This window comes from Denticeps clupeoides, chromosome 3 (assembly GCF_900700375.1).
Source record: "Denticeps clupeoides chromosome 3, fDenClu1.1, whole genome shotgun sequence".
NCBI classification, from domain to species: Eukaryota; Metazoa; Chordata; class Actinopteri; order Clupeiformes; family Denticipitidae; genus Denticeps; species Denticeps clupeoides.
The window spans coordinates 4,342,450-4,368,715 of NC_041709.1; the positions used below are offsets into that span (position 1 = coordinate 4,342,450).

The 26,266-nt window shown below is 44.9% G+C and overlaps 1 protein-coding gene across 5 annotated transcripts in view; it reads left to right on the forward strand.

Annotated features, from left to right (window-relative positions):
* astn2 (astrotactin 2) overlaps positions 1–26,266 on the forward strand; it is a 260,288-nt gene that overhangs the window by 191,176 nt on the left and 42,846 nt on the right. For 4 of the 5 annotated variants that reach the window (XM_028971803.1, XM_028971806.1, XM_028971805.1 and 1 more), the window contains exons 12-16: positions 467–633; positions 2,042–2,230; positions 22,405–22,529; positions 23,884–23,988; positions 24,821–25,000. In XM_028971803.1, coding sequence (XP_028827636.1) covers positions 467–633; positions 2,042–2,230; positions 22,405–22,529; positions 23,884–23,988; positions 24,821–25,000 — 766 coding nt within the window. Of the gene's footprint in view, positions 1–466; positions 634–2,041; positions 2,231–22,164; positions 22,210–22,404; positions 22,530–23,883; positions 23,989–24,820; positions 25,001–26,266 lie in introns of those variants that run through there. The other variant, XM_028971808.1, reaches the window with a different exon arrangement.

Here is a 26,266-nt window from a genome sequence, read left to right on the forward strand (position 1 = left end):
CAAGAAACCAAAGACAGACCAAACCAAAAACGCAACCAGAGTGTAATCGACAGAAAAATGTGTTTACGTGGTTAGCCCTTAAGCATAGCAGCCTCAGACGTAATTCACTACACCAGCATGGTGCCAGTTTAACCTGAAAGAATTTTATCTGCCCATCTCCCAGCCAGGGGCATCCTGATTAAGAATTCTCCAGCGGGCGCGTGATTACCCCAGCGGCCATTCCATCCCCTCACCTGTGTCTCTCCAGGGACACCTTTGTCCATGAGTTAATGACGTCCTGCCAGCACGTCGGCCAGTTTCCCATTACTCTCTGGCCTTTCTCTCCCTTCCCCATTTCCCAGCATGGTTCAAAATGTTGCATTTTGGGAAGTGTGCAGGTTTTAGTGATCTGCATGCGGTCTCAGAACCTGAACCATGCAACCGTCCAGCAACCTTTTCTCTTTCCTCCTCTCTCTCTTTCCTCCAGTGTCCTGAGGGGCTGCGACCAATGAAGGACGGCTCGGGTTGCTATGACTACTCGAAGGGCACCGACTGCACGGACGGCTTCAACGGCGGCTGCGAGCAGCTGTGTCTCCAGCAGCTGGTGCCCCTGCAGGACGATCCCACGTCCAGCAACGTGCTGATGTTCTGCGGGTGAGCAGCCCACCCAGACGGGCCCTCGTCTGAGAGAGAACCTCCTTTCCATCTCAACAAGAGCCCAGCTAATGCACCATCCATTATCACGTATACATGCATTTGCGCCTGCGGTACGTGACGTGCTGCCCACTGCAGGCAGGAGGTGCAGAGTGACTCACATCTTCATATCACAGTGAGGGATTATACATGAAACATACATGATTCATTAAACCCTAATAAAGCATTTAGCCGGATGTCCTTCAGGCAGAGCTCTATTAGCCTGTGGATGATCGTGCTGCCTCACATTAACCTAAATTTTCATAACTGTCCATGAACATGCATATTAGCCCTCCAAGCCATTGCAGTGTAATCGTTCATTTACTATATACTTTCTCCTTAACTTGTGAGAGTTATGGTGAAAGACCGGAGGGGAAAAACTATTGGGAAGAAGACCGGAGGTGGGAATCACAAAGCAGTCCTTTATATATCATGAAGCAATGATATCAGAATACTTGTCACTGCATTTAACCCATCTGCAAGAGGAACAGTGCGCAGCTATCTACAGCATCAGGGGAGCATTATTGGGGTACGGCACCTTGCTCAACGATACCTCAGTGGTACTGATCACAGGTTTTTCAAATTCCCAATTTCTCAACGATGAATCAGCAGAACGGTGCAGGGTTCATTCTAGACAGAAACTCAATTTTGATATTCCATTCGCAGTGTTCCAAAGCCTCTTATTTCATTAATGACTGGTGAGAATGATGCAGAAAAAACAATTTCCTGTTCAATATAGCCTAAGTTCACTAGTGTTGTAGAGGGGCGGGCTGTGCAGAGGAACCTATTTGCAGAGACACCTATTTTTCATTGCTTGCAACAAATAGCAGAGAGATCAATGATGTGACGACATCGTATCGGCAGCTTAGCAAGACTGAAAGGGCCAAGGCTGTATATCAAAAATGTTGATTATTATTTTGAGAAATAGTTTTGCTGTATATATCTATATTTCTGTGATATTTTAAGATCGCTTGGTGTAGAACTGAGCCCACTGCGTAGGTTGTATTTTACATCAGTGTTTTACCATCAGAACCACTAATGTTAGATAGAAAATCTGTCTTACCACTGTGCTGCAATACATTATACATGCAGCGACAGGGGTATATGCTCAAATTTCTATATACTAACAGAAAATAATGATTTCACGTTTAAAATTTTTTGCCTCAGTTTTTTTTAAGTGTTTTTAATAAGTTTCATTAAACAAAAGTTTTGTATCAGGATACATTGCCGCATTAATATTTGTACCACCCCTATCTGTAACACAGTCATTGGTCCCATCAATACAAATATCCCAATAATAGAAATAGCCCGTGTGGTTGTCTGCTCATGACTATCGTATTCTGTGCCCCCTGTGCGGGTAACCACGTAGGTGCGTGCAGGAGTACAAGCTGGCGGCCGATGGACGCTCCTGCATCCTGCTGGCGGACAACTGCGATGGCCCCAAGTGCCAGAGGCAGGATGGACGCTTCAACGACACTCTCTTCAGCGAAATGCTGCACGGCTACAACAACAAATCACAGGAGGGGAACCTGGGCCAGGTCTTTCAGATGACCTTCAGGTAGGCCACTTTGTGGTTTGCAGAGCATGCACGGACAGGGCACAAAAACGTACATACACATATAATGACCCGGCATGGTCTAGATACAATGGGACTGCTTTTATACACGTAACATCAAGTGGACGACGCCATAGACACTGGACCGGCACATGGAGTAACCACAAAGTTAGAATCTTGACAATTCTTTTTTTCCTTGAGTGTTTTCGTGTGTTTTCTAAGTTGATAACAAACTGTCACGTCCCCGTCTAGGGGTTGGGAAACATGACTACAAACGAGGGGAATGTGTGCGGTGGGAATACACAGATACCAGGCCCAAATGAAATATTGTGCTTTTATTTACAGCGAGCGGTGCACAACCAACCAAACCTAAAGTGCTATATACAACAACTACACAACAATCCACAGGAGCACAACACACCATGAAAGGAGAGACTCTACATATACACAACACTAACCGCTTATCTCTAACTCCCAAACTCTCTTCTCGCCTCCTCCTCCTCCGGCTCCACAACAATGAGCCTCGACTGGTGGTTGGAATGGTCCTTCAGTGCTCCCTGGGCCTGTGCGTTGATTGGCTGGCTGTTGACGAGGGAATCGGTGGGCGGAACCATAATCCCATCCTTAGTGCTGCCCAGCAGACAGCCTAAAAGGGACGCACGCACAAACACAGAGCACCCCAAACCATTCTACGGCCCAAAGGACGTAACAAAACACATTTAATAAGGCACCTTGGGTTGTTGCTCATTTAAAACGATTGGACGTACCAGGTGACGTGGTTATTTTTCCCGTTGTCGTTTTTTTGTCATTGTCCAGCCGAGTTGAACGGTTATTGATGTGTATTTCAGGCATGAGCGACTTGCATAATTGAAAACTCTTATTGTCGGTGACAGCCACCTCGGCGCACATCCACAAAGCCTCGCGCCCGACTCGTCTCCTCCTGTTTGGCTGTTCTTGGGGCGGCTGCTGACGGCGTGGCGCTGATCTGATGCGCGGCGGCTGAAGGCTCTCCATTAGCCCCAGATAGAATCCGTGCCCTGTTCTGCTGCTGTCAGGCACCCGAAAGCACATGAGAACATAATAAAGACAAATGCCGCCTGCGGTTACAGCCATTCCTGCAATAAGAAACAACAAGGCCTTGTCTGTCTGTATCCTTTTCGCACACACACACACACACACACACACACACACACACTTCACTATGGCTTAATCACACTCTGCAATTCTCCAGCATGTCGTGTGACAGGCGAGCGCTAGTACAAGACATCTTTGGTGGCATGTTAGCACTGGGGCTACAAGATGAGCCAGCCAGACCCATTTTTTGATGTCCATGTCTAAAGACAGTCAGATGCCCGGCCTGTGTGGCTCACTGGAGATAACGTATTTTACAGGCACCTGAAAAACCTGTTAAAAAAAACAGTAACTATTGATATGACCCTGAGGTCATATTATTATACGTTGCTTTTATGTATGTAGTAGATTGTCGCGTTCATTAAAGAAAATCTGTAAATTGAAATGTCCATCGGTGAAAGATGTTTTGCGCTGGCTTTCTGACATTTTGTAAGAGTCCACTGAAAGGCACGGCACCGGTGCAGTGAAAAATAGGAGAAAAATAAAATAAAAGCACTCTCCGCCAAGCAAGCACATCATTTTCTCAGCAGGCTTAAAAATGGGACTGTTCAGGAGGATTAAGTTATTCTAAACGCCTTTGTTGCAATTTGTGTCGTGCTTCTATCTCAGACAAAGTGATGGATTTTTTTTTTTTTGGTTTTTTTTTATGAAAATGACAACAAAGGAATTCTCCAGCTGTGTGTGATTGTCAGAGCCAAGTGTATTCAAGATTCGCCGCCTCCCGTGCAACTGTTGACATCTGTGTCCACGGGATTTTTTTAAGGCAGCGAGGAAGAAACAAGCGCTGGCGGCGTGTGCGACTGTACAACATACTAGTCAAATGTAATTTTTTTTTTTGCCGATGACACACAAGTCCCCATCAAACTGAATATATCTTCAGTATGAATTGCATTTCACTCATGAATACATTAGAAACACTCCCTGTCTGTTTTATTAGGTACAGACGCCTTCTGAACACATTATGCCTGACAAGCCTATTTATAACTGCTCAGTATCACTACTGATCCGATTTTATTTAGCTGTGATACTAACATGGTTGTAATTTCGGGGTAGGACTGTGCTAGGCCTGTCCACCACCCAAAAGTTAAACTACACAACAGCCAAAACAATCTACGCAAGGCAGGATACTTTATCTAGTATGCTGAGTGGGTGATGGTGAGTTTGGCCATTTAGATGTGTCCTTTTTTATTATTGTGTTGTGCAGTCACTACAATAAATCTCAAATGCCTCAAACGATTAAACACAAAAGTATTAAAATTCACGAAATATTTTCTAACCGTGCATACGTTTTCAGCGAGATGAAGTGAAGGCCACAGAGAATTAAAGTAGCATTGTTATTGCCGTCATGACCACGATAATAAAAAAATAGCAGTCAGTTAATCAGCAGAAGTGAGCATAATCACATTTATGTTCAGATCTCTCTCAGAGTCTCTGTACTGGAGTTGCCCGAGCAACAGTTTCATGCTGGTGCCCCAGATTGGCCTGCCAGCATTTATCGGTTCTTCTTCACAGCGCAGGTTTTTTTTTTTTTTTGTCACTTTGAAATTCTTAAATGAGAAGTAAGAGCCAAATTGACTTTGGCAGATTAATTTTCATCCCATGCGATGGCCCGTCTTCAGCGCCTCGTCGACTAAAGACAGTCTGGAGGTTATCTCCGCGGAGACCTCAGCGCGCACAGGCTGACATCATTCTCACTTTACCCTGGCGCGCAATCACGACAGACTGCTCCGTGTGACGGATCTCGTCGGCCACTCAAACAACTAGGTTTTCATTTGGAACAGCCGGGGCCTGCGGTCCTTCACTTGCCGCTGTCTGTGAGGCGACACGTATGACTGCCACCTGTCTTTGTAAGTGCTGATACAGTTCCCTTTTTTATCTTCCGCTCATTAGAAGTGTGAAGTCAGATTGCGGCTCCATCTGTATCTCTGCTGAAACACATTTCCTTTCATGCCGTTGGATTAACACATTATTTTCAGACAAAAGAAGAACAAAAAAATAACCATGTCAGGAAAAAAAAACTTTTTTTTTTTTAAGCACGCGTGACTTGCAGTGACCTGATGCTAAACAAAATCTTTTCAAATATTTCCAGATTGAGGTTCCCCGTAGTGATTAAATATCTCTGTACTCAGTCTTGATTTCATCCAGCCAGTATAATGTAATAAATGTTGTGGTTTCTAAAATCATTGTACAGAACCATCACTCTCCCAAACCCCATTTTCAATCCCAGTTTTAGGAGCGTGGCGAATCCGTTTCACCATCATCTGAAGCCGGGCTTCTTCCCTTGCTGTGGACTCCATTTTACCCCAGAATTACCTTTGAAATGTAGATTCCCTTCTAAAACGCCATTCCCCCAGCATCACCATTCCTTACCAGCCCGGAATGAAACGTGGGGGTTCATAACGCCGCTCAGGGCTGCGGCGCTCCACAGCAGGTGCTCCGCTTCATACAGCCTCCCTGTGTGCCCCGCCCACTTAACACTGGCAGCCAGATCGTTGGTGGCAGGCCGAGTCTGTGAACCTGGGTGTGAGAAAACGTAGAGGAATACGTTCAGAAATTTCCACATAAATCTTGTACGGCACATGCTCCGAGACCATGAAACGGCGTGTTGTAAATGTTTACGACAGAGCACTTACTATTACATATTACTTAATAAAATCCATCCCATTCGGATGAGGACCACGAAAGAGAGAGAGCAATATGCGACCGTGTCGTGTTACATTATTGGATTATATCCGGCGTGGATTATATGAGCTAGCAGCTTTTTATATAAATAAATAACTGTATATTGTAATGTGTGGCCATGGATTTAGTTCATGTGAAATAGTTTAAAATAGCCGAGGACCAAATGGCAACGCGTTGATAAAAAGTTGGTGTCAGTGAATGAAGGACGGAATGGCTCTGAAGTCAGCCTCTGGCCCAATCAGAGGGACAGCGCGCGGTGGCTTTAGTGGGAGCAGATGTGCTGTAATCAGAGGAAGTAGGTCTCTTCCAGGCCTCCTGTGGTCGATAATATCCCCAATCAGCAAGGCGGCCCCGGCCAACCTTCTTCTCCCTCATCTGACAGATGTCAGTGTGGGAAGTGCGCCTTTCATCTGAGAGCACATGCTTGGCCTTTTCCTCCCGACTGGACTGCAGATGTGCGGGGAGAAAACAGGCCGGATGTTTCTGACAGGCGTCGGTTTTGTCAGGGCGACGGCTGCTTAAGAAGTGCTGGGGTTTCGACTGGGGTTACGGGGGGGGCTGAACCACCCACGGGCCCACCAGAGATGGCAGCCATCCATCAGCGCTCCTGATTGCGTTTTGGCCTTGTCAGGAAAAGAGAGGCCCTGTTCCTTTTCACCGCGGCCACTCCGGGGACACGGGAGATGAGAGGGAGCCTGAGATCATCCATAACTGAACACACTCGATCACATCCAGTCTCTCCGCACTTCCACAGACAAGCAAAGAACAGGGAGGAAGCAGAATCCTGTGTAACCTTTGCAGAGCTGAAAATAGCTTGTAATTCCTGCCATGTTTTTATTTTTTGGAGAAGCTGTCACAGGAGAATGGCATTTCATCGTGCTGAAAGTAGGAAAGGTTTCGTTAAGAGGGGCAGAGTAGCTACGGAAGCCCTGAGGCATTATTAGCTTGAAAGGTTATTGGATATCTTCAACACATTTTTTGGGGTTTTTTTTGTAACCTTTGGAGAAAAAAAATATCTTAGATAAAAAGTATATAACCAACTGGCAATAGTATATGGAGTGATCGTTCCTTGGAAATTTGAATGACCTTTTAAACGGAAGAGATGGATGAAATGGAGATCTGGTACAGGGGAGGTTAATACAAGACGGTATGGAAGTTGACCTGAAGGCAGTGAAACGTGTGTGTTCCTCTAAAGAACTCATTGTTCCACAGCCCACAGTTTTATAGGGATGAATAGACGCTGAGAGTGACAGGGCTGCCCTACGTTTAGAATTGGAGAGGGCATTAAATTGTTTCCCTTTGCTTTGAGTATATTTACATCAGCAGCAGCATGAAAAAAAAATCCTCTGGTTGCCCTGCCATGGGAGCAACAGGGCAAATTGTCTCTGGTTGCCCTGCCAACAGTGCTGTCAAAGACGCACAAGTTTTCAAAAGCCCTGTATTCCAGATGGTTGCTGCCAAACCACCTCATTACTCATTGGCATAAAGAAGGGCAGATTTCAGCTTCATCCCTGATGCTAAGGGATGTCAATTCAGCTAGCATAGTGTCAGTTAGCACTTTGGCCTCCAAGGTTTTTTACTTTCAGATGCAGCTTTGTGTGCGTGCAGTTTCCATGCACTCCTCGTGTTAACATTGGCCTCCTCCAGGTTCTCTGGTTTCCTCCTGCCATCCAAAGGCATGCGCACTAGGTGAATTGTCCATAGGTGTGATGTGACTGATTGGTGTGTGTGTGTATATGCATGCCCTAATGTGGTCTGGTGCCTTGATAAGTCCCTCCATGAGGGACTTACCAAACACTGACTATTTTGTAGGGACTTGACCCTGGTTAGGGTCAAGTGGTGGTATATAGTGAGTGATGTAAAACGTTGGCCAATTTTTACCCAGTATGTATAAACATAAGCATCAATGAGGTTTACTGGGCATCACCGATCATTTGGTGCATTTTGGATGATTTGGGGATGAATGAATTATGTATCTGGCGACATTGTGACAGGGGCTTTTTATCATTATTCTCAAATACACATAATATTTGGCTTCACACACACGATCTGTGGGATTGACAAGCTGAACTTGTGCTATTGCAGAACTGAAAACATGTAATGAACTGATATTGAAGATAGAATCACGATTTTACTGTAAATAGATTTTTTTTGCATACTTCTAGGTGCCATACAAGTTCCCAACTTGTAAGGAGAAGTGAAATTGATAATGTTGTTATTGTGATACACAACATTGCAAATAACAAAATGTGCACTCTGATTTTAACCAGTTAGTGAGCAGCCATGCAAGGCACACTGTTTGGGGACAGTTCCTTGCTCAAGGGGACCTCAGTGGCACCTTGGCAGTTTGGAATTTGAACCTGCTTCGATGATGAGTCCTCTTCCATAACCACTAGACCTATAAAATATTGGCTTTATCACAAAATTGTTTTTGAACCAAATTAGTTAGCCTAGAACCAAGAAACTGTATGGTGTGGGATGTGTGTTGGTGGAATAAGCAAAGAAACTTGGTGGAAAATGGTGTAAAGCAAAAGTTGTGTGGGCTGCTGTAAAAAAACGAACATGTTCTGGCAATGTCCTTTTGTGTATAAGACCTGGTCTATGACGCGGATGCTGTGTTTTCATCTCGTTTCCACAAGGCTCTCTCGTCAGTGGGTATTGCGGGTTGATTCTCATTGGTTCCCAACACCAGTGCGGTGTGAAAGGGGTAGAAATATTTGAATTACTGCTTCTGTCGACCCTCTTTCTTTTGGGAATGGAAGGTAAGGAAGTCTGTTGGTGCCTGGTACCCCTTCGGCAGAGTAGTAGGAGAAGGACAACATGGTCCCCTGGTAATTTTGTCCTTTATCTCCTTAGCACACATCCTCATCCTAAGGTGTGAAAAGTTGTCACTTAATTACAGCACTCCAAACGTACATTCTCCTCAGCAGTCAATTTGCAAGCAACAAACCAAATGAGATGTTCTCCTTGAGCCTGATCACATTGAACATTCCCTAATCCTTCTTTTTCTGATGCTGCTCTGTTAAACACTGACTATTTTGGAAGTGCAATCTTTGCTTGTCTTGGCTTTAGTCTGAAGTGGTCACAAGCACCATAACGTCTGCCCCGGGCTCTGTTACTCCCCACTCCTCATGTGTGAGGAGAAAAAGTATCTTCAACCATTGCAATTATAAGAAGTCATGGATCATTCCTGTTTAAAGGGCAGCTTTCAGGTTCATTGCACACTGAACAAATTGCAACAAGTGCAAAGTCTCAGCTCTAAACCCTGCTGCCAATACTGGCCTAATGCAACTTAAGGGATTCGTTTAGGGCCTGAAGGCAGCGCTGCTGTCAAACCTGTTCTGTAATCTTGGACATCAGGGGGGGGTAGAGAGTATTCAGAATGACCTTGTAGGTTTTTGCCCAATGGGGAGGGGTTTGTTGGAAGCCCCCAGGACTTTTGAGGTCCACAGGTGATGAAGCAATATATTGGGCTTGCTGGGCTCCATTGTCTTCATGGCTGACCCATTATACCTTATGTCAGTCAAGCCTATTACCTACCAGTGAGCCAGAAGAGCAACAAGAGATTGTGTGTGTTTTCTGCACCGCTCATGGGGATGGATATGTTTGATATTGTTTTCAGAACGTAGCAAATTTTTAAATAGTTGTATTTTTCTTTGGATCATTGTACCAATTTGAAAACCATTGTAAGTCACTGCTATTCCTGACTTCATATGCTAGAACAACAAACAAACCATAAGCTACACCTGACTTTACTGGCATTAGTTTTTTAAGCAGTATGCTCTTGTTTCCTGAACAGAATGTTCCAGAGCAAATATTCCATAAAATACAATTCTTTAGAAATCTAAAACACTGGAAATGGGCACTCTTTGTACAGAGGGTCAGTTTCATTACACTCTTTGGAACAATTTCCAATCATTTTGCCATTTGACCATAAAGGAGACACAACAGATTCTAAAGAATTCAGAATTTAAATTTCAGCTCCCAAATTTCATATTAAATTTTTTTTAAGGATTTGGGTGCCAGTATGAAAGAGGAGCCTTTTCACTACTAGTCTGCCTAATGGCCCATGAACCAATAGTAATTTGGTCTGGTCTTTTATGTTTGATGCAAAATCCCATGATGCTTCTCGCAAACATAAAAATGGACCTTTTCACAAGGGTGATAAATAAAAACACTGCACAGCATGAGTTGCATGGCTGCCTGGGTCCTTGCAACAAGAAGACCTGGCTCTAATTCTGAATGTGGTTTTCTCTGTGTGGAGTCCATCAGAAGATGGATGGCAGGACTCTATTACACCATCTGGATTGTACTACTCCTCACGTGGCAGAACCTTTTTTTTTCTTCTTCTTCCATATTGTAAGGTGACATCGAGTTTTTGTACTTATGTAATGTCATGGACATTGTAACTGGAGATTTATTGCTCTCATTCTAATCAGGCACTGTTCAGTAAACCCAGAGCAGCCCATTGCTGTCTTACCTTATTATAGCTGATCAAACACAGGCCGAGGTGACTTGGGGAAGATATTCAGATGCTGGGGAATGACGTGTATTAAGGATGCAGAACATGAAGATGTGCATTGCTTGATCTCTTCCCTTCTCTTCGTCTGAATGCCCCACATCACACAAGGTTTCCTTGCTTCAGAGTCACTGCACTGAGGTGCTTTTATATAATTCATCAATTTGCAGCTGCACTATTCCATGCTGCAGAAGTGTTTGAATTTTAGCAAAGAACTTTTCTCAAAAAGCCGTAATTGCCAGGAAAAAAGAGAATGTGTCTTTGTTTCATGTCCTACTTCCCATTGAAAGAAGCATCTGGAACACTTCTGGTTTGAAAGAGCAGTGACCTCTTTTGTTCAAAAGGAGTACTTCACCTCCATTCCCACTGGCGCCTGCACTGGGCCTGTGCTCAGTGCCAGCAGGAGGGTGTGGTTTCACTACCAGGTACATTCCCACCTCTCGCAAGCTGACAAGTGGTCCGGCGCCACGCGTCTAATGAAAAGCCAGCGCACCGTGCCAGCGCATTCCTGCCACTGGTCATGGTTTCTGTGCCCCCATGGGTGACTGCGCTGCCATCTGTGAGCAGAGCAACAGAAGCCCAAGGGGAGGGGGGAGCTGATGTACAGAGTTGTGGTGGGGATGAGAGAGTTTCTCCGCCTCCTCTCGTTGGCTGTCTTTATGTAAATGAGTGTATGTGGGCTCTTGTCTGTTCATTTCAACCAGCACAGAAGGTTGCACGTGGGCACCTTGCTCTTTTGAGCTTTCAGGGTTGTGTGCACTTTGTGTTTGCTGAGCAAGGCTATTTTTTTTTTTTTTTTTAAGAGTTGTGCACATTATGCTCATTGTGATCTTGTTATATAAGCAATACTTTATATGTCAGAGAATGGAATGAATCGTGTACAGATTCAGCAAGACAAAAATCTAAAGCTTGGATAATTGAGAGAATGTATTTGTGAACATGAATTTGCGAGCAGCCCCAATCAAGCCGAATGTGGCCGTCGTCGAAAGAGCAAATCGAACGGTGGGGCGAATTAATCCAGCAGCGTGACAATGCCTGTGCTGCATTGGAGTCATAAAGGTATCCTGCTTTTCTGCACACAGCCGAGATTGCCTTTGCGTTGCCTTTGAGCTGCTTTTCAGATGTGCATGTTTTATGTGTGCTAATCTATATTCTGCACCAAATGCGCTGAAAAAATTCCCCATACATTTAAAGCTTATCGGGGTTCCCTAGAGATAGCGCAGCGACTGTCCACTGCAAAACCTTCTGTTGTTCTTTGGGAAGGCACGAGGCACTTAGCATTCCTCTGGCTTTGACTAATAACTCTTTAATTCATAATTCAGTGCTTGTTTTCCACATTTTATGACGGTGATAAAGCGTTGAGCTTGCGCTGCCTTGCCGCAGAATGGCACTCCGGGGTGACATTGCAGCTTTATCATTGTTACAGCAGAGCTGCCGGCCCCGTCTCATTACGCATGCATTCAAACAACAGATATTAAAGCCATTAAGCATATTACCCACATTTACTCCAGCTTCCAATCAGCGCCCATATAAATCTGAGCCTTTCGAGGAGGAGGAGTACGTCCATGAGGTGTGTTTTCAAGGGCACCGCGCTAATCCAGGCAGTGAAACCGGATGACGAGCCCCAAACCACACATGACTGCCGGCTCTTGTCACTTATACAGTTAGCATGAAGGCTTTTAATGAGATATTGTCTGGTTTCTTGAGACAATTAACCTATCTTTAGTTTTACTGGGGACGTGAAGAGAAACTGTTCTCTCGACACACGTTTAGAAGATAAAGGGCCCACATTTTGCAGCACTATATAAGACCTACTAATAAAAAAAACAATAAAAAGATGCATTGTTCACCACCCTGTGCCCAGTATCCCATGATGGGCTCTGAAAGGCAAGTGCCAGTTATGGATTCAGAGGCTAAGAATTGTGGACGAGTGAGTGAGTGAGAGAGAGAGTTGTTAACTGAAAAGACTTCATGATTTGCATGTGTTACAGGGCACTGGTTTTTGATGCTTCGTTTTTTCGCTTATGCCAGCGTTCACCTCTGCATTTAGTTTTGTCAGGTTCTTAATGCATTTTCGAGTCATGGCTATTTTAGATACCGAGTGGCCTGTAATCGTCTGGCCGATGGCTGGCAGCCCCAGGCCCTCTGTTATCTTCAGCACAAAAACATGCTGGCTCGACTCGTGTTATGTGTTGGTGCTCGGCTGGCATTGTCTGAATGAGTGCTTAAGACAGCGTGTCCTCCCCTGGGTTCGTTCAGCGCTGCTCTTTATAACAAGCCTTCTGTACCTTTGCCTTGGTGTGGCTGCTGGACTATGAGTGACAATAATTATCCCATTTAGACCCATGTCAAAAAAGCAATGACAGAACCTTTTAGCACAGTGTGATTCAGAAATGCCACTTCTGTTTCTCTCTCATATACACTCACACATACAGATTAACAGCAAAGGTGTGTGTGGGTCTAATATGAGTGGATTCACTGCTGTTGCACCCATTGAGTCATACTGCTGGTGCCGGTTTGCTTCAAATGCCCTCATAATTAACCTTACTTGGCACAGCACTGTTTTTTATTCAGGAAAGCAGTTTGGAGAATCAGGCAGAGTGTGCTGTGTGTTTGTCCCACATAACACGCATTTCATTTTAAAAGCTCTACAATACCTGTTATAAAGGACTTGCCAACATCTATCCATCCACGATGTACATAAAACACTAGGTCATAGGACGTCTGAGATATCTATCTATCTATCTATTTATCCATCTATCTGTCCATGTCTATGTATCTATCTATCTATCTATCTATCTATCTATCTATCTATCTATCTATCTATCTATCTATCTATCTATCTATCTATCTATCTATCTAATTCAGGAGTTCAGGAGTGCCCATGGGATTGATGTCCTAGTAACCATGGGTTTTGACAGTTCAAGTACAAGTCCTCACATAGACTAGTCCTCATAGTCTATGTCAGTTGAGCACTAGACAAGTGCTAGACCAGGGATACATACTGCTTGTGATTGGGGTATACAAAAATGAATGGTTGTTGTCTCCCATGTTGTTTTTTCCCATGTCTCCAGCACAAATTAACCACTGACCCCCATAGTATATGCAATTTAACCATGCTGTATATGATGCATGTTCACCTTGATCAGATTATACCTGGACCCCTCTCTATAAAAAAATGCACTGAAGTGGCCAGGGGACTCACAGGACCATGATCCAGGGCCTGTCGGGAACAGCAGTTGCATTAAATTACAAGGTGAGAGAGTAGTGAGTACAAAGAGCCCATTCTCATATTGTCTTCGAGAACAAGAAGTCAAGCAAGTGAATATCACCCTGCCAAAGCCAGCTTGTCACTTTGACAGTGGCCATGTTAGAGCTTTAACACCAATCAAACAGAGCATGGCGCAGCAAGCGGGCCTCAATATGTCATAGCAAACAGAAAGGCTGAAATTCTCACGTTCCAGCGCAAATGACACTTTTCCTTTTCTCTCCAAGGCCCACACATATAATCACACATGCAGCCGATGGCACTGGCGACAGTCGCTTCTGTCATAGTTTGAGCGTTATGCAAGCTGGTTGTTATTCTCCCATGGATGGAAGCAATGTTTTTTTTTTTTTATCAGACACCAGTGACACTTTTTTATTATCACTCAGTTGTCCATTCATTGGCTACAATGGCCGTGGTATGTACTATAGATGTAAGAGTCGGGTTTGTGCTCAATTTTTATCATTTTAATCTGCCTTGGGTTGAATCAGTAAATGCGGTCAGTTTTTGTACTTTTTTTTTTTTTGTGTGTGTTTAGAAAAGTTTGGCCAACTTAGCTTTTTGAATTCATTTCACTTCACTTTGCTCCGCTTTCTTTTGGTGATTGTTTGTCCTTTGCAAATTTACGTTTTCCTTTTTTATTTTAAGAATGATTTATAGTCTGTACTTTTTTAACTTGAGTAAAAAAGTTCTACTTTTACTAGAGTCTTTTTAAACACAAGAATGTGTGTGCTTTTACACCTCTGCCCACTAGTTAATGTCCAATTACTGGACATTTTTGGATCAATTTCAACATGAATTTCAAAATTGAAATCCCGCAGTCCGTAAGGGACCGTGCAGGGCAGACGCCCCACAACTGTTTTGCATATGTTCTATTCCTGTCCAGTCTGACCCTTGTTTCTTACACTTGAACACTTTTTCAAGTGTTTTTCTTGCTCTTAAGTACTCTTAAGGACTGACTGTTCACTTGCTGTCTTACATATCTTTATTACTGCAGCCTTGCCCGAGCACATTCCTGTACAGTATGACACACAGCAGGTGTCCTGAATGGCCTTCAAAGATCCCAGACCATATAACCAATCTTGATTTCCCAGGACATGCACTTCATCAAACGTCACGTGACGTTGTGTGCAATGAATGAGCCAGAAGTGTCCGGGTTTGTGTCCTGCACTAAGCTGCATGTACCCTCCATGTTCGGATGGTTTCCAGATTCTGAAGTAGGTTGGGTTAGTTTTCCGGGTGGTAGTAGCCTAGTGGGTAACACACTCACCTATGAACCAGAAGACCCAGGTTCAAATCCCACTAACTACCATTGTGTCCCTGAGCAGGACACATAACCCTAAGTTGCTCCAGGGGGACTGTCCCTGTAACTACTGATTGTAAGTCGCTCTGGATAAGGGCGTCTGATAAATGCTGTAAATGTAAATGTAAATGTAAATGTCCCAACAAAACTGACCCTGTTCTGTGTGTTCTTGGTTCAACAACCCTGACCTGGATGAACAGGCTCATATAAACATGGAGGGATGGATGGTCATGCCACATAAAAAAAATGCACAAACTGTACAACAGTGAATTAAAATGTGATTTTGGTGATTCATGCTCAGAGCTATGGAGAGCACCACAGCTGAGCGAGGAAGGTGAATGCTTGCGTCCGGTGTTCTTCGGAAGGACACGACTCATTTGACACTTTGTTCTCTTCCATCCTTACACTCCACGGTTTGCCCTGCGTTTAGCAAGTATGCCAAAAAAAAGTGTGTCGGGCATTTTATTCATAAATCATTGTCTTGTAATAAGCCTTTCAGCACAAAATCACCAGGACATGTCTGCTGTATATTAATGGACTTCACTATAAACAGAAACGCAATTCCCAACAGCAAATGAAAGAGGGTAACAAGTTTTCAGACATCTGTAACTACATGGAAGTATTTTCCCCCAGTTATAACAAGCAAAATGATGTATTGAAAGGATAGAAATAAATTGTCTTAATTTCATTTTTCAGTGGATGTGACCATCTCACTACATGACTTGTAGAAAGCAATACATTTATTGGCTCTTTTTATTTTATTATTTTTGTATCAAAAGAATGGAATGAGGGGGAGTGAAAAGCTATTTCAAAATGAAATCTCCCCCGCCACACACACACACACACACACACACACTCACTCACACACTTATGCTGCCTGCAAGTCTCAGGCTATTCCCCAATTGCCAATGCCAAGCTGAGAGCTCAAAGCTGTTAGTAGTATTTGTTTTGGAGAGATGGTGCCGTAGATTCCAGCGTGAGGCATTTGATACGAACGCCTCGCTTTCCTTGACTCCCGGCTCAGGAGTGAGTCCTTGCAAAGCCACCGTCAGTGGATTCGGCCCGTCTCTTTGCATTTAGGTGAATCATTCTCCCCTGAGTGCCGCCGCGCGCCGCATTTGGGGTTTAATTTCATCCCCCTCTCTGCAGGCCCACTATCGGATGAGAACGGCTGGCGGCCTGTGATCTGATCTCTGTTCCCCTCGCCGCCGTTTGCCAGTTGTTCATATATATTAAGAGGGAGAGCCGAGCTCAAGTCTCTTTGTTCTGCCTCTCGGGAACACCTTATGTATGTTGGCTTGTGTTTGCCTTTGAATCCAGGAGATTTCGATTTCTAAGAGCCACTCCAGACTAAGGAACACATTTATAAGGCAGCGTGTGTGTGTGTGTGTGTGTGTGTGTGAGGGAGCGAGAGAGATGCAGGGCAGTGTGCTCATCTCTGACCCAGTCAGCCTGACCGACACCTCCTTTTTAAAGCACCCCCATCGGCAGGATGCCGCGACAGGCAGCCGCCTGGCCCTCCCAGCACGGAGGCAGCGCTCCCTCTGGTGGCAGAGACGCAGAGGTCCTCGTCCCGAAGATCATTAACTCTCGCAGCCGCACCACGCAGCCTCCTACCGTATAATTACACGTCCACGGGAGCATGTCATCTCGCCGCAGTCAATATAATCTAACGAGCAGACACCGTAAACCGGAATTTGTTGCTTAGTTATCTCGCTGTAATCGGCGTGCCCGGGACCGTGTTTATATTTTGCCGTTTTAATGGCTAAATGTTTTATGCAGGCACAAGCGAGGATTAATCAATGAAAAAATGCGTCATCATTAGTGCACAACCATCTCTTAAGCAGAGAGCCTTCAATCCCAGACACTCCTTTCTTCTCCCCTCCGACTCCGTATTTTCGGCAGCTTTTTGGTCCATGCACGTCATTCGGTGTGCTTTATTGGCTTGGCACCGGTGCCCCGCTCCTGTAATGATGTGTCATTACGCTCAGGGGTCGGCAAGCTGCGGCGAATCGCTGGCCCACTGTCTCCCAACGAGGTCTCCGTCCCGGGCCGACAGCACGAGAGGGGCCTTCCAGCTCCGTCTGCATGGGGAGATGTTGTGTTCTCCGTGGAGAGAAAAGAGAAATCGATGCCGGCGGAGAGACTGATCTGAATGCGGCGCGCCCGGCGGCCTGGTTTTTTTTTTGGATTCGGTGTAGGGGGACAAGTCCCTGTGGCACGTGCCCATTACGGCACCCGCCTGTTATCCCGGCGACGGGCGAGAGGAGGAGGGATGATGAGAGGGAAGGATGAGAGCGGGGACGGCGGAAACGGAGCGGGCGGGAAGCTAATGGGAAAAAGCTGTGGTGCCGGTGTGGTTTCCTCGCGCGGTTATCTCTCAGAAACCTTCAGTGTCTCCCGCGACGCTCAGACAGCGAGGAGGGGGGGGGGGGGGGGGGGGGTGATAGGCGGGCCTCTGTCTGCACGCCGGGGTCGCGGGGGGTCACGTGGCGGTTGCTCGGTTGCTCCCTGCATTTTATTCTGCAGCATTCGGCAAATTAGCCAGGCGGCGGAGGCGCATTATAATAAATGCCCCCGCGCGTGGGCGCCGTGCGGCGGTCCACGGCGTACGTTTGCCGGGCTGTCTGCCTGCGGGCCTGCGCCTGATTTCGGCGCCCCCAGAATGCACAGCGGCCCGTCAGGTGAGCACATCCTCTAATGAACACCCTGGGGCTCTGAAAGAAACGGTACGCGCACACACACACACACACACACACACACACGTACACACACTCTGTGAGCTCGGGCTCTCTGGTGGCCTAACCGGTTGCTCAGACCCCACAGGCTGTTCAGAAATCCACATTGTCCACTTTCCTGTGTTGTTCGTGTGCTCTTGCTGAGGCACCAGAATCTATTCTGTTTATGTTCAACTGGCCAAGAAAACCTCCACCCGCACATAGAAAAGTCAGGAGCATGAAACGGACTAAATAAAATGATCGTAATGCATCTTTCCCCTCAACAAACTTTTTTTCCTTAAAAAGCCAAGTTTTTTCGGCCCGAGGACAAACCTCAAGTCTGTTGTTTAATTCGTTGCCAGGGCCGTGGGAGGTGGAGCGTTGGAGCCGGGTCACCCCAGCCAACTGGTGAATAAATAAACAGTGGGGTTTTGCATGACAAATGAGTCTGATGCTTCACAGGGCCGCTGGTGGGGAGAGGAGCGGCGCTGACAGCTGAAGACCTCTCAGGCCCCATGGCGGGGTGAGACTGCTGAGCAGAGCGGCTTTAGGGCCCCTTCGCAGCTTCTATATGCACACAAACACACACACACACATACAGAGGGCCAGAGTTTTGTGGTGCTATAATAAACATAGTGTGTGTGTGTGTTGGATAATGCTGAATCGGACGTGTCTTCGCGCTTTATACAAATAGATGAAACAGATGAAAGTCAGAAAGGTCAAAGTTAATTTCACAGCTGTCATGTACCCCACATATTTTTTTATTCTGCACAATTTTGTGATTTAGGGCACTATGTCATGACACCAAGGCTGGGGTAGGATATCACAATTCACACATGACCACATCTGATGTCATTTTACACATACATGTGACATACATGTATGTGTGGTAGTAGCCTAGTGGGTAACACACTCGCCTATGAACCAGAAGACCCAGGTTCGAATCCCGCTTACTACCATTGTGTCCCTGTGCAAGACACTTAACCCTAAGTTGCTCCAGGGATACTGTCCCTGTAACTACTGATTGTAAGTCGCTCTGGATAAGGGCATCTGATAAATACTGTAAAATGTAAATGTAAAATACATACATCTGAGTCACACTGCCTCATGCCACGAACACGACCGCTGGTGCGAACATGGCATAAAACTCCATGCTAGCACAACGACCAGAATTCTCACACACAAACCAGACACCGTGCACACACCCACACTCACTCACACCATGCACAGGTATAGGGAATCGGGAATGGGCGTGGCCTTTTTTTTAAAAAGCATGCTAAGCACAGTGCTACATGGTGGTTGCTAGTATAAGGCCAAAGGCTTTTCACATGATTTACATAAGTAAATAGATAAAACAAGACAGAAGGACAGTCTTTATCGAGATCCAAAATGATGATCATCTACATTTACAGCATTTATCAGACGGCCTTATTTAGAGCGACTTACAATCAGTAGTTACTGGGACAGTCCCCCTGGAGCAAATTAGGGTTAAGTGTCTTGGTCAGGGACACAATGGTAGTAAGTAGTGTTTGAACCTGGATCTTCTGGTTCATAGGCGAGTGTGTCACCCACTAGGCCGCTACCACCCCATCATCATCTAGCTGTCAATCGTCAGGCTCATTTCGTTTTACACTCTGTATATAGCGGCAGTTTGAAAAATTGTGACCTTAGACAGTTACTGCGGCCAATACCAAACCCAACATGCAAACTGGTTTATTTTAAGCATTCAGATGTGACATTAGTGAACACTCCCCGTGCGCAATGTTGCTAACGCGAGAAGTCCACGTTCAAGCCCCAGACGGCGCACGTGGCCCCGCTCTCCTGCGAACGACATCATTACACAGACTAGGCGGTGCTGGCTGATCCGCGCTTCAAAAACCCGAGAACACAGCCTCCCCCGGAAGCTCCCGTTTACTGCCGTCACCGAGCCACCTGCTATCTGAAAGACCGAGGCGCTCGGAACAGGGGATTTTCTCTCCGCGCGTTCTCTCTCTTCCGACTCTCGCAGACAGGCCGCGCCATTTTATCCTTCATTTGAAAAAGCGGCACACTTCGAATTCCGCTTTGAAGACGAGTGCGTCTGGCATAAATACTGATGTGCAATTTCTGTTCTTAAGAGCACCTGGAAAACTTGCGTCGTATCCTTAGCTGGTTTGAAGGGTGGGGAAAAAAACAGACAAAAGCCATAATGAAAGTCTGGGGCCGTGCAGCTTGCCGAGAACAAAGTAAATAAAGGAATTAATAACCGGCTTAGACTGTTGACAAGGACAAATTCTTATTTGGGCTAAAAATCCATACCGTAAGCCTGGATTTCAAAGAGACGGAGTGTTTTTAATTTTTTCCTTTCTTTTTCGTGGAGTAGAAGTGCACTGATGTAATTTGGTAATCGATACATTTCTTGTGAGCACGGCCGACTAATCTTTTTAAAGCCGCCCCCCCCCTCGCTCATTCGCTGCCCTTGAGTTTCCTCTCCGGTTGGCCGACGTAGCCGGGCCATGATGGCCACTAACGGACTCTGCGGTTTGAACTTGTAAGAAGTCCTTCAGAGAGGGATCGAGGACGAGTTACAGGATTTCCTGGCTCGCCACCCGAAAGAGAATAAAAATGGAGATTTCTGTAAAAGCCTGAACCTAATGCCTTAGACCTTAATCGCAAACATGACCCAAACTGAATAAGCATTTTGAACCATAGACGCAGTCAGCTGATTGGTAGTTCCTACTTGAGTTATTACCAGTCATCGTGGCCGCCTACATGCTTAGTATAGCTTCATGATGGTGAAATTCTGTAGATTAGCAAGGCACGGTGACCTGTGGGACAGCAGGATCTGAGCTGGTTCCGATATAGAGTCTTCAGTCTGTAGTCTGGGGGTTAATTTCATCCATGGAGAAGGGCCACTCGAATTTGTACAGTCACAGTAATGGCAGAAGATGGAGAGGTTATGCGAGGTGGGAAAAAGTTTGCCTACATGTATGAAATCTTGTCTCACAGACCAGCGCTTTGGCTTGTATGTTTTGTCTCAATAAATACATTATTACATCATCGGCATGGTTGCAGTGAATAGTAGCACGTTTCCGCCGTGGATTTTCAGGCGGGGAGGAAACCCAGGGGTGGAAAATAAACAGAGAGCTCAACAAACTCCTAAAAAAAAAAAATCCTAAACTCTGGTCAGGTTGCTGAACTCGGGTTAGAAAAGGAAGGCTGGTTTTGTATATGGGGAGTGAGTGGTGAGAATAACATGGGCAACATTCCTCATGGAACATCATGAACTTGTTTAAAAGTTTGGTGTTGCTTTTGCCCATTGCCGTCTAATCGATGTTTTCCTCCTCTGGCTCACAACGCAGCCACTTTGAAGATTAACAAATAAATTGTCACATTTGCCTATTTGCCTATTTTTTCCCCCCGTGCCTTATTTTTATGGTTCTTTCCTCCCTCCCCCGCTTGTGCACAAAACCGGCACATTCATCATGACTCATTCATCCTTTCATGCTCACATCATTGAATGATTTGATGAATCCACTTTGAAAAGAAGTGCTTATATAATGGCGCAACTCCTCCATATTCAACCACTTTTTCTTCATTTTTTATTTTCTATTTTTTGAATCCATCCCTCTCTCTCGGATGTACTCATCATCTGCAGCACAGGCTCAGGAAGGGTGAGGGATTGCGGGTTGTTTATCTTTCCGGAGGCTTGGAGCTCCACTCCTGCTTTGACACCCCCCCCCCCCCCCCCCCCCCCCAACTGCGCCCACCTTTACCGCGGCCCACAGCCTGCAGCCTAATGAGGCCCAGGGCCGAGCGCTCAGACCAGGATCAGAGCGGACCGTTGCTGCACTGCTGTGGCATGTCGAGCAGCCTGAATCATCGTGGGATTAACCTCTTAATACCCCCCCACACACACACACACCAGGTTCCAGGTTGTTGTAAATAACAGCCTGAAAACGCTTCTGAACTATGAATAAAAGAATAAATATGTTAAAATATAATATTCCAACAAAGAAGCTTTATGGAGTGGAAGCAGATCAGATCCTCCCTATATAAACCCATATCAGCATTAGGACAAGGTAGAACTGATCATTTTGTTAAAAGTAAAAACATGGGTGCATAAAAAAAAAAAAATGTTTGCTACCATTTTTTATTTAAATTTAATTTCATCACATCCACAGCCAAGGTAATTTATTTCCATTATATTTCTGACCCTTGAATAATGCAAGATCTTGCCAAGCTGTGGATTTATGTAATTTGTTTGGCATGCTGTTATGCAACAGGAACCTGCGCTGCATGCTTGAAATATTGTTTGTGCTGATTTCTATCGCTTGTGCTGCTCTGATAACTCCTCTCTTCTAGGGGTGAAGCAAAAGTCAAAAAGTAACTAAGTAATGCTTGTGCTTTAAACACACTTGGTTTAAATACAACAAGACAAGACAAGAAAAGATGGTTGTGTGTTGTAAATACTTTGGCTGGTTGGCTGGTCGGTGTAACCAGTTGACCGGGCTGCTGTTTTCCGGGTGCCAGCACGCAGCTCTGTGTGTATTTACCCTCCTCTGATCCTTTCTGCCCCAGAGATAACAACTTCATCAAGGACTTCCCTCAGCTCGCCGACGGCCTGATGGTCATCCCGCTGCCCGTGGAGGAGCAGTGCAGAGGGGTGCTGTCTGAGCCCCTGCCCAACCTGCAGCTCCTCACAGGTATATTTAACTCTGTCTGTGTGTGTGTGTGTTTGTGTGTGTGCATTATTGCTTAGGGGCTTGTTTTATAAAATGCTACAGATTTATACATTTCCCACTTGTTGGAGTAATAAAGGATCATCTTATTTTTTCTTATCTGTGGAGAGTTTTTGTCGTACACGGCACTGTTGTGGAACTAAGTGCAGCACTACACACTGATTGCATCCTCAGTATTTACGCAAATAGATAAAAATCGTGAAGAAGAGAAACTAACTTTCCTTTTTTGTAGGTGTATATTTAAAGTGAAGCGATTGTCATTATGATGCACAGCAAGCACAGCACACGGCGCACACAACAAAATGTGCACGAACCCGTCACCCTTGGTGAGCAGTGGGCGGCCATGACAGGCACCCGGGGAGCAGTGTGTGGGGACGGTGCTCTGCTCAGTGGCACCCTGACAGTTTGGGATTTGAACCCACAGCCCTTCCTTACCCACTAGGCCACCACTGCTCCAATTTTTTTTTCCCAATTATTACTGTTCCGCAGAGCACGATATTTAATTATGCTTTTTTTTATAACCCATGCCCATCAGTAGGTAAAATTCTTTCTTGATTATCTATTTTTATTGACTATTTTATTGACTGTGAATGCTTTACACTAGCAAACAAGTCACATACTTCGTGTGTATCACTGTGTGTAGTGCTAGTTTGAAAAATCATGCCCTTGTAGTGCATTAAACCCAGTGTCACTTCAGTTGAGCTGCAATTTTATTCCGGTTATTCAGAAATTCTCCCTATCTCACAAACAGCCAAACTCACTCGTGCCATCTCAAGGTCATGTATCTGCTGGTCGGTCATTTCAGCCACCATGCCTGATTTCTCAGTGCGAGTCCAGAGCGTCTGCACGTGCGTTGTGCGGGTTTACTTCAGGTCAGTGCCTTCATTAGACCATTAACAGAATTGTCTGCGGCTCTTTGCACCCACTAAGACAGCCACCCCCTCTAGAGGCCTAAAGACCGGAGGCTTTCCCGCCGCCTCCTAGCAAGATCATCACTCCGCCAACATTCAAGAAGCTCCTCTTTTTTTCCACCCTCTCACCCGCCGCCTAATGGCTTGTTTGCCTCTGAACCCCTTTAGAGGTCATTAATGCGAATGCGGCGTGGGCGTTTTCACTTTGTTGAAGCGATTAAATCTGATTTGCGCCATCCATTCTTCCCCAAGACAAAGTCATCAATCACCGGTGACAAGATGAAAGGGAATTACTGATGATGGTGTCTGAGTTGGCGCGGGCACGGTCATAAGCGGTGCCAGTAAACTTCAGCACACTTCTAAACTGCAGGAAATTGTTTTGTGTCTGTCTGCGCGTGTTATTCCAGGAGACGCCCAGTTCAGCGAGGCGATGGGATATCCCATGGTGCAGCAGTGGAGGGTTCGTAGCAATCTTTACAGAGTGAAACTCAGCGCCATTACTCTATCTGCAGGTAAACACATTTTACTAGAATTCATGGAAATGCTGTATAAAAAAAATAAAAGTAATATATATATATATACGCGATGTGTGACGCGATGTTCTGACGCGACCTTGCTTTTTGTACAGAATACACTTTGCACAGAAAATCTCTTGGGTGTCAGCTCATCATTTGTGGTTCAAGAAACGAAATCAAAAAGTTACACTATGCAGAAGAAGAACCGCTACACTATGATGATTTTCACCTTGATATTTTAGCGCGGATGTATACCTAGCCGAATTGCACTGTAGGGGGCGAGAACGAGTCTTCGAACTGTGAAATTACCACATCAAACGTGACGCGGTAACATGGATGCAGCTATTTAACTGAATAAACAGTTGGTAAACACAAGTACATCTTATTGAACATAATTTATTTTCATCGCCAATTATCATAGTAGAACAGCTTTCTCAAGCAGTTTGTGATGCATTTTGGAAACAGGAGATGAGCCCCTGGTCTAATGCGCCACCTGACTTACTTTTAGTCATTATTTGGGTATATTCTGAATGCCTTCGGCAGAATTCAAATGAGCCATTTTAATCTAGATTAATCTAGATTATTTCAAAGATTACAGTGAGATTAATCTAGATTAAGAAAATTAATCTATGCCCACCTCTAATATATATATATATATATATATATATATATATATATATATATATATATATATATATATATATATATATATATATATATATATATAGTTATTAAATTAAAATGAAAATGCTTTTCAATACTTGATGAATTTTCTGTAAGCAAATTCTTCTGCCGTCTCCAACCCCGTTCTTTTCGCTCTTTTCTTCAGCCTTCTCTAAGGTGCTGAAGGGGCTGACAGCAGACAGCACACGTGAGGAGATGCTTGCCTTCATCCAGCAGTACGGCAGCCACTACATCTCCGAGGCCCTCTACGGCTCAGAGCTCACTTGCAACATCTACTTCCCCAGCAAGAAGGCCCAGCAGCAGCTCTGGCTGCAATACCAGAAAGGTAAAAAAATGGGAGATCATTATCAACATATTATGCTTGCAGTGGGATGTCATTTTGCAGGCAAGCTTTAATGAAGGCGCTTAGCCATGAGAAGGACCGGCACCGAAGAGTTACTGTCCACAAGAGACAGACTAGAGGTGATGGGTTTTCTTAACCTTGAAATGATAGACGATGTGTGCTAGTCTCTACAGTATTGGACATATATAATGGAGGGAAATAGGAGAGTGGGTGGACCCACAAATGTATCAAATATTGTATAAAATTCAATGAAATTAAATTGTCTTTTCCTATTGCGGACTAATAAGCTTTCGGGAACGCAGTTAAACAAACAGTGGATTTTCCTGAACAGTCAGCCACTGGTAGCATGCGTATTCCCATCTGTGCAGCGTTTACAGCAGAATGCTCGTAGGGATTATGCACGATGGCTCTGCGGCAACTGAAGGGGCTTTTGCAATGCAAAAGCGGGGATGTGAGCACGCCGCCGTGCAAGTAACAAGAAGAAACAAATGTGCCATGAGCACGGCAGGATTCAAAACAGCCATGCACGACTTCATCAGTCAAACAGACGGCCAGTTGATAATGACCTTCCCGGGTCATATTTCATTGGATGTAAACACCATTATGTCCCATATGGCTGAAACAATTTTATTCAGCGGGCATTAATCTTCTTTGCTGCCTAGACGTCCTGAGGAAACACATCATCTTGCGTCAAGGTATTGAAGCCTGCTGGCATCTGTTTGCCTGTAAATATGCAACACGCATCAAATATATTCATCTCTTCACTTTATCACTTTTTACTGACAGATCCATAAAACAGGCACGCTACAGTTTATAAGCTGTTTATTAACTGTTTAAATAAATGTATAGCTACATTTAAAAAAAAGTCATTTCTTAAGAGATGTATTGCAAGAATGTTGTGTCGATGTTATCGTTGCAACCATTTGCCATATTAAGGCCTGATGAGAGTAGGCACTTGCACAAAAATATGCAGAGACCTAAAAAGAAGATGAATTTATGGCTGATAAGAACGCTGGGGGACGCAGGAGACATAGTCTGGGTGAGGCTGAGCATCAGGAATTCCACAAAAAAAACAAGCTTTGTTAAAAAAAAATCGAATTGAAATCTTCTCCAACGTCATTACCAACAGTTCTTTAACTTCAATGGGTTCTTCTGAACATAAACTGTCCCGAATTTGAATGAAATATCGAAGAGCATCTTCTGAACATGGCTTCTCCTGCCTACTTTCTTCTACTGTACTGTCATTAT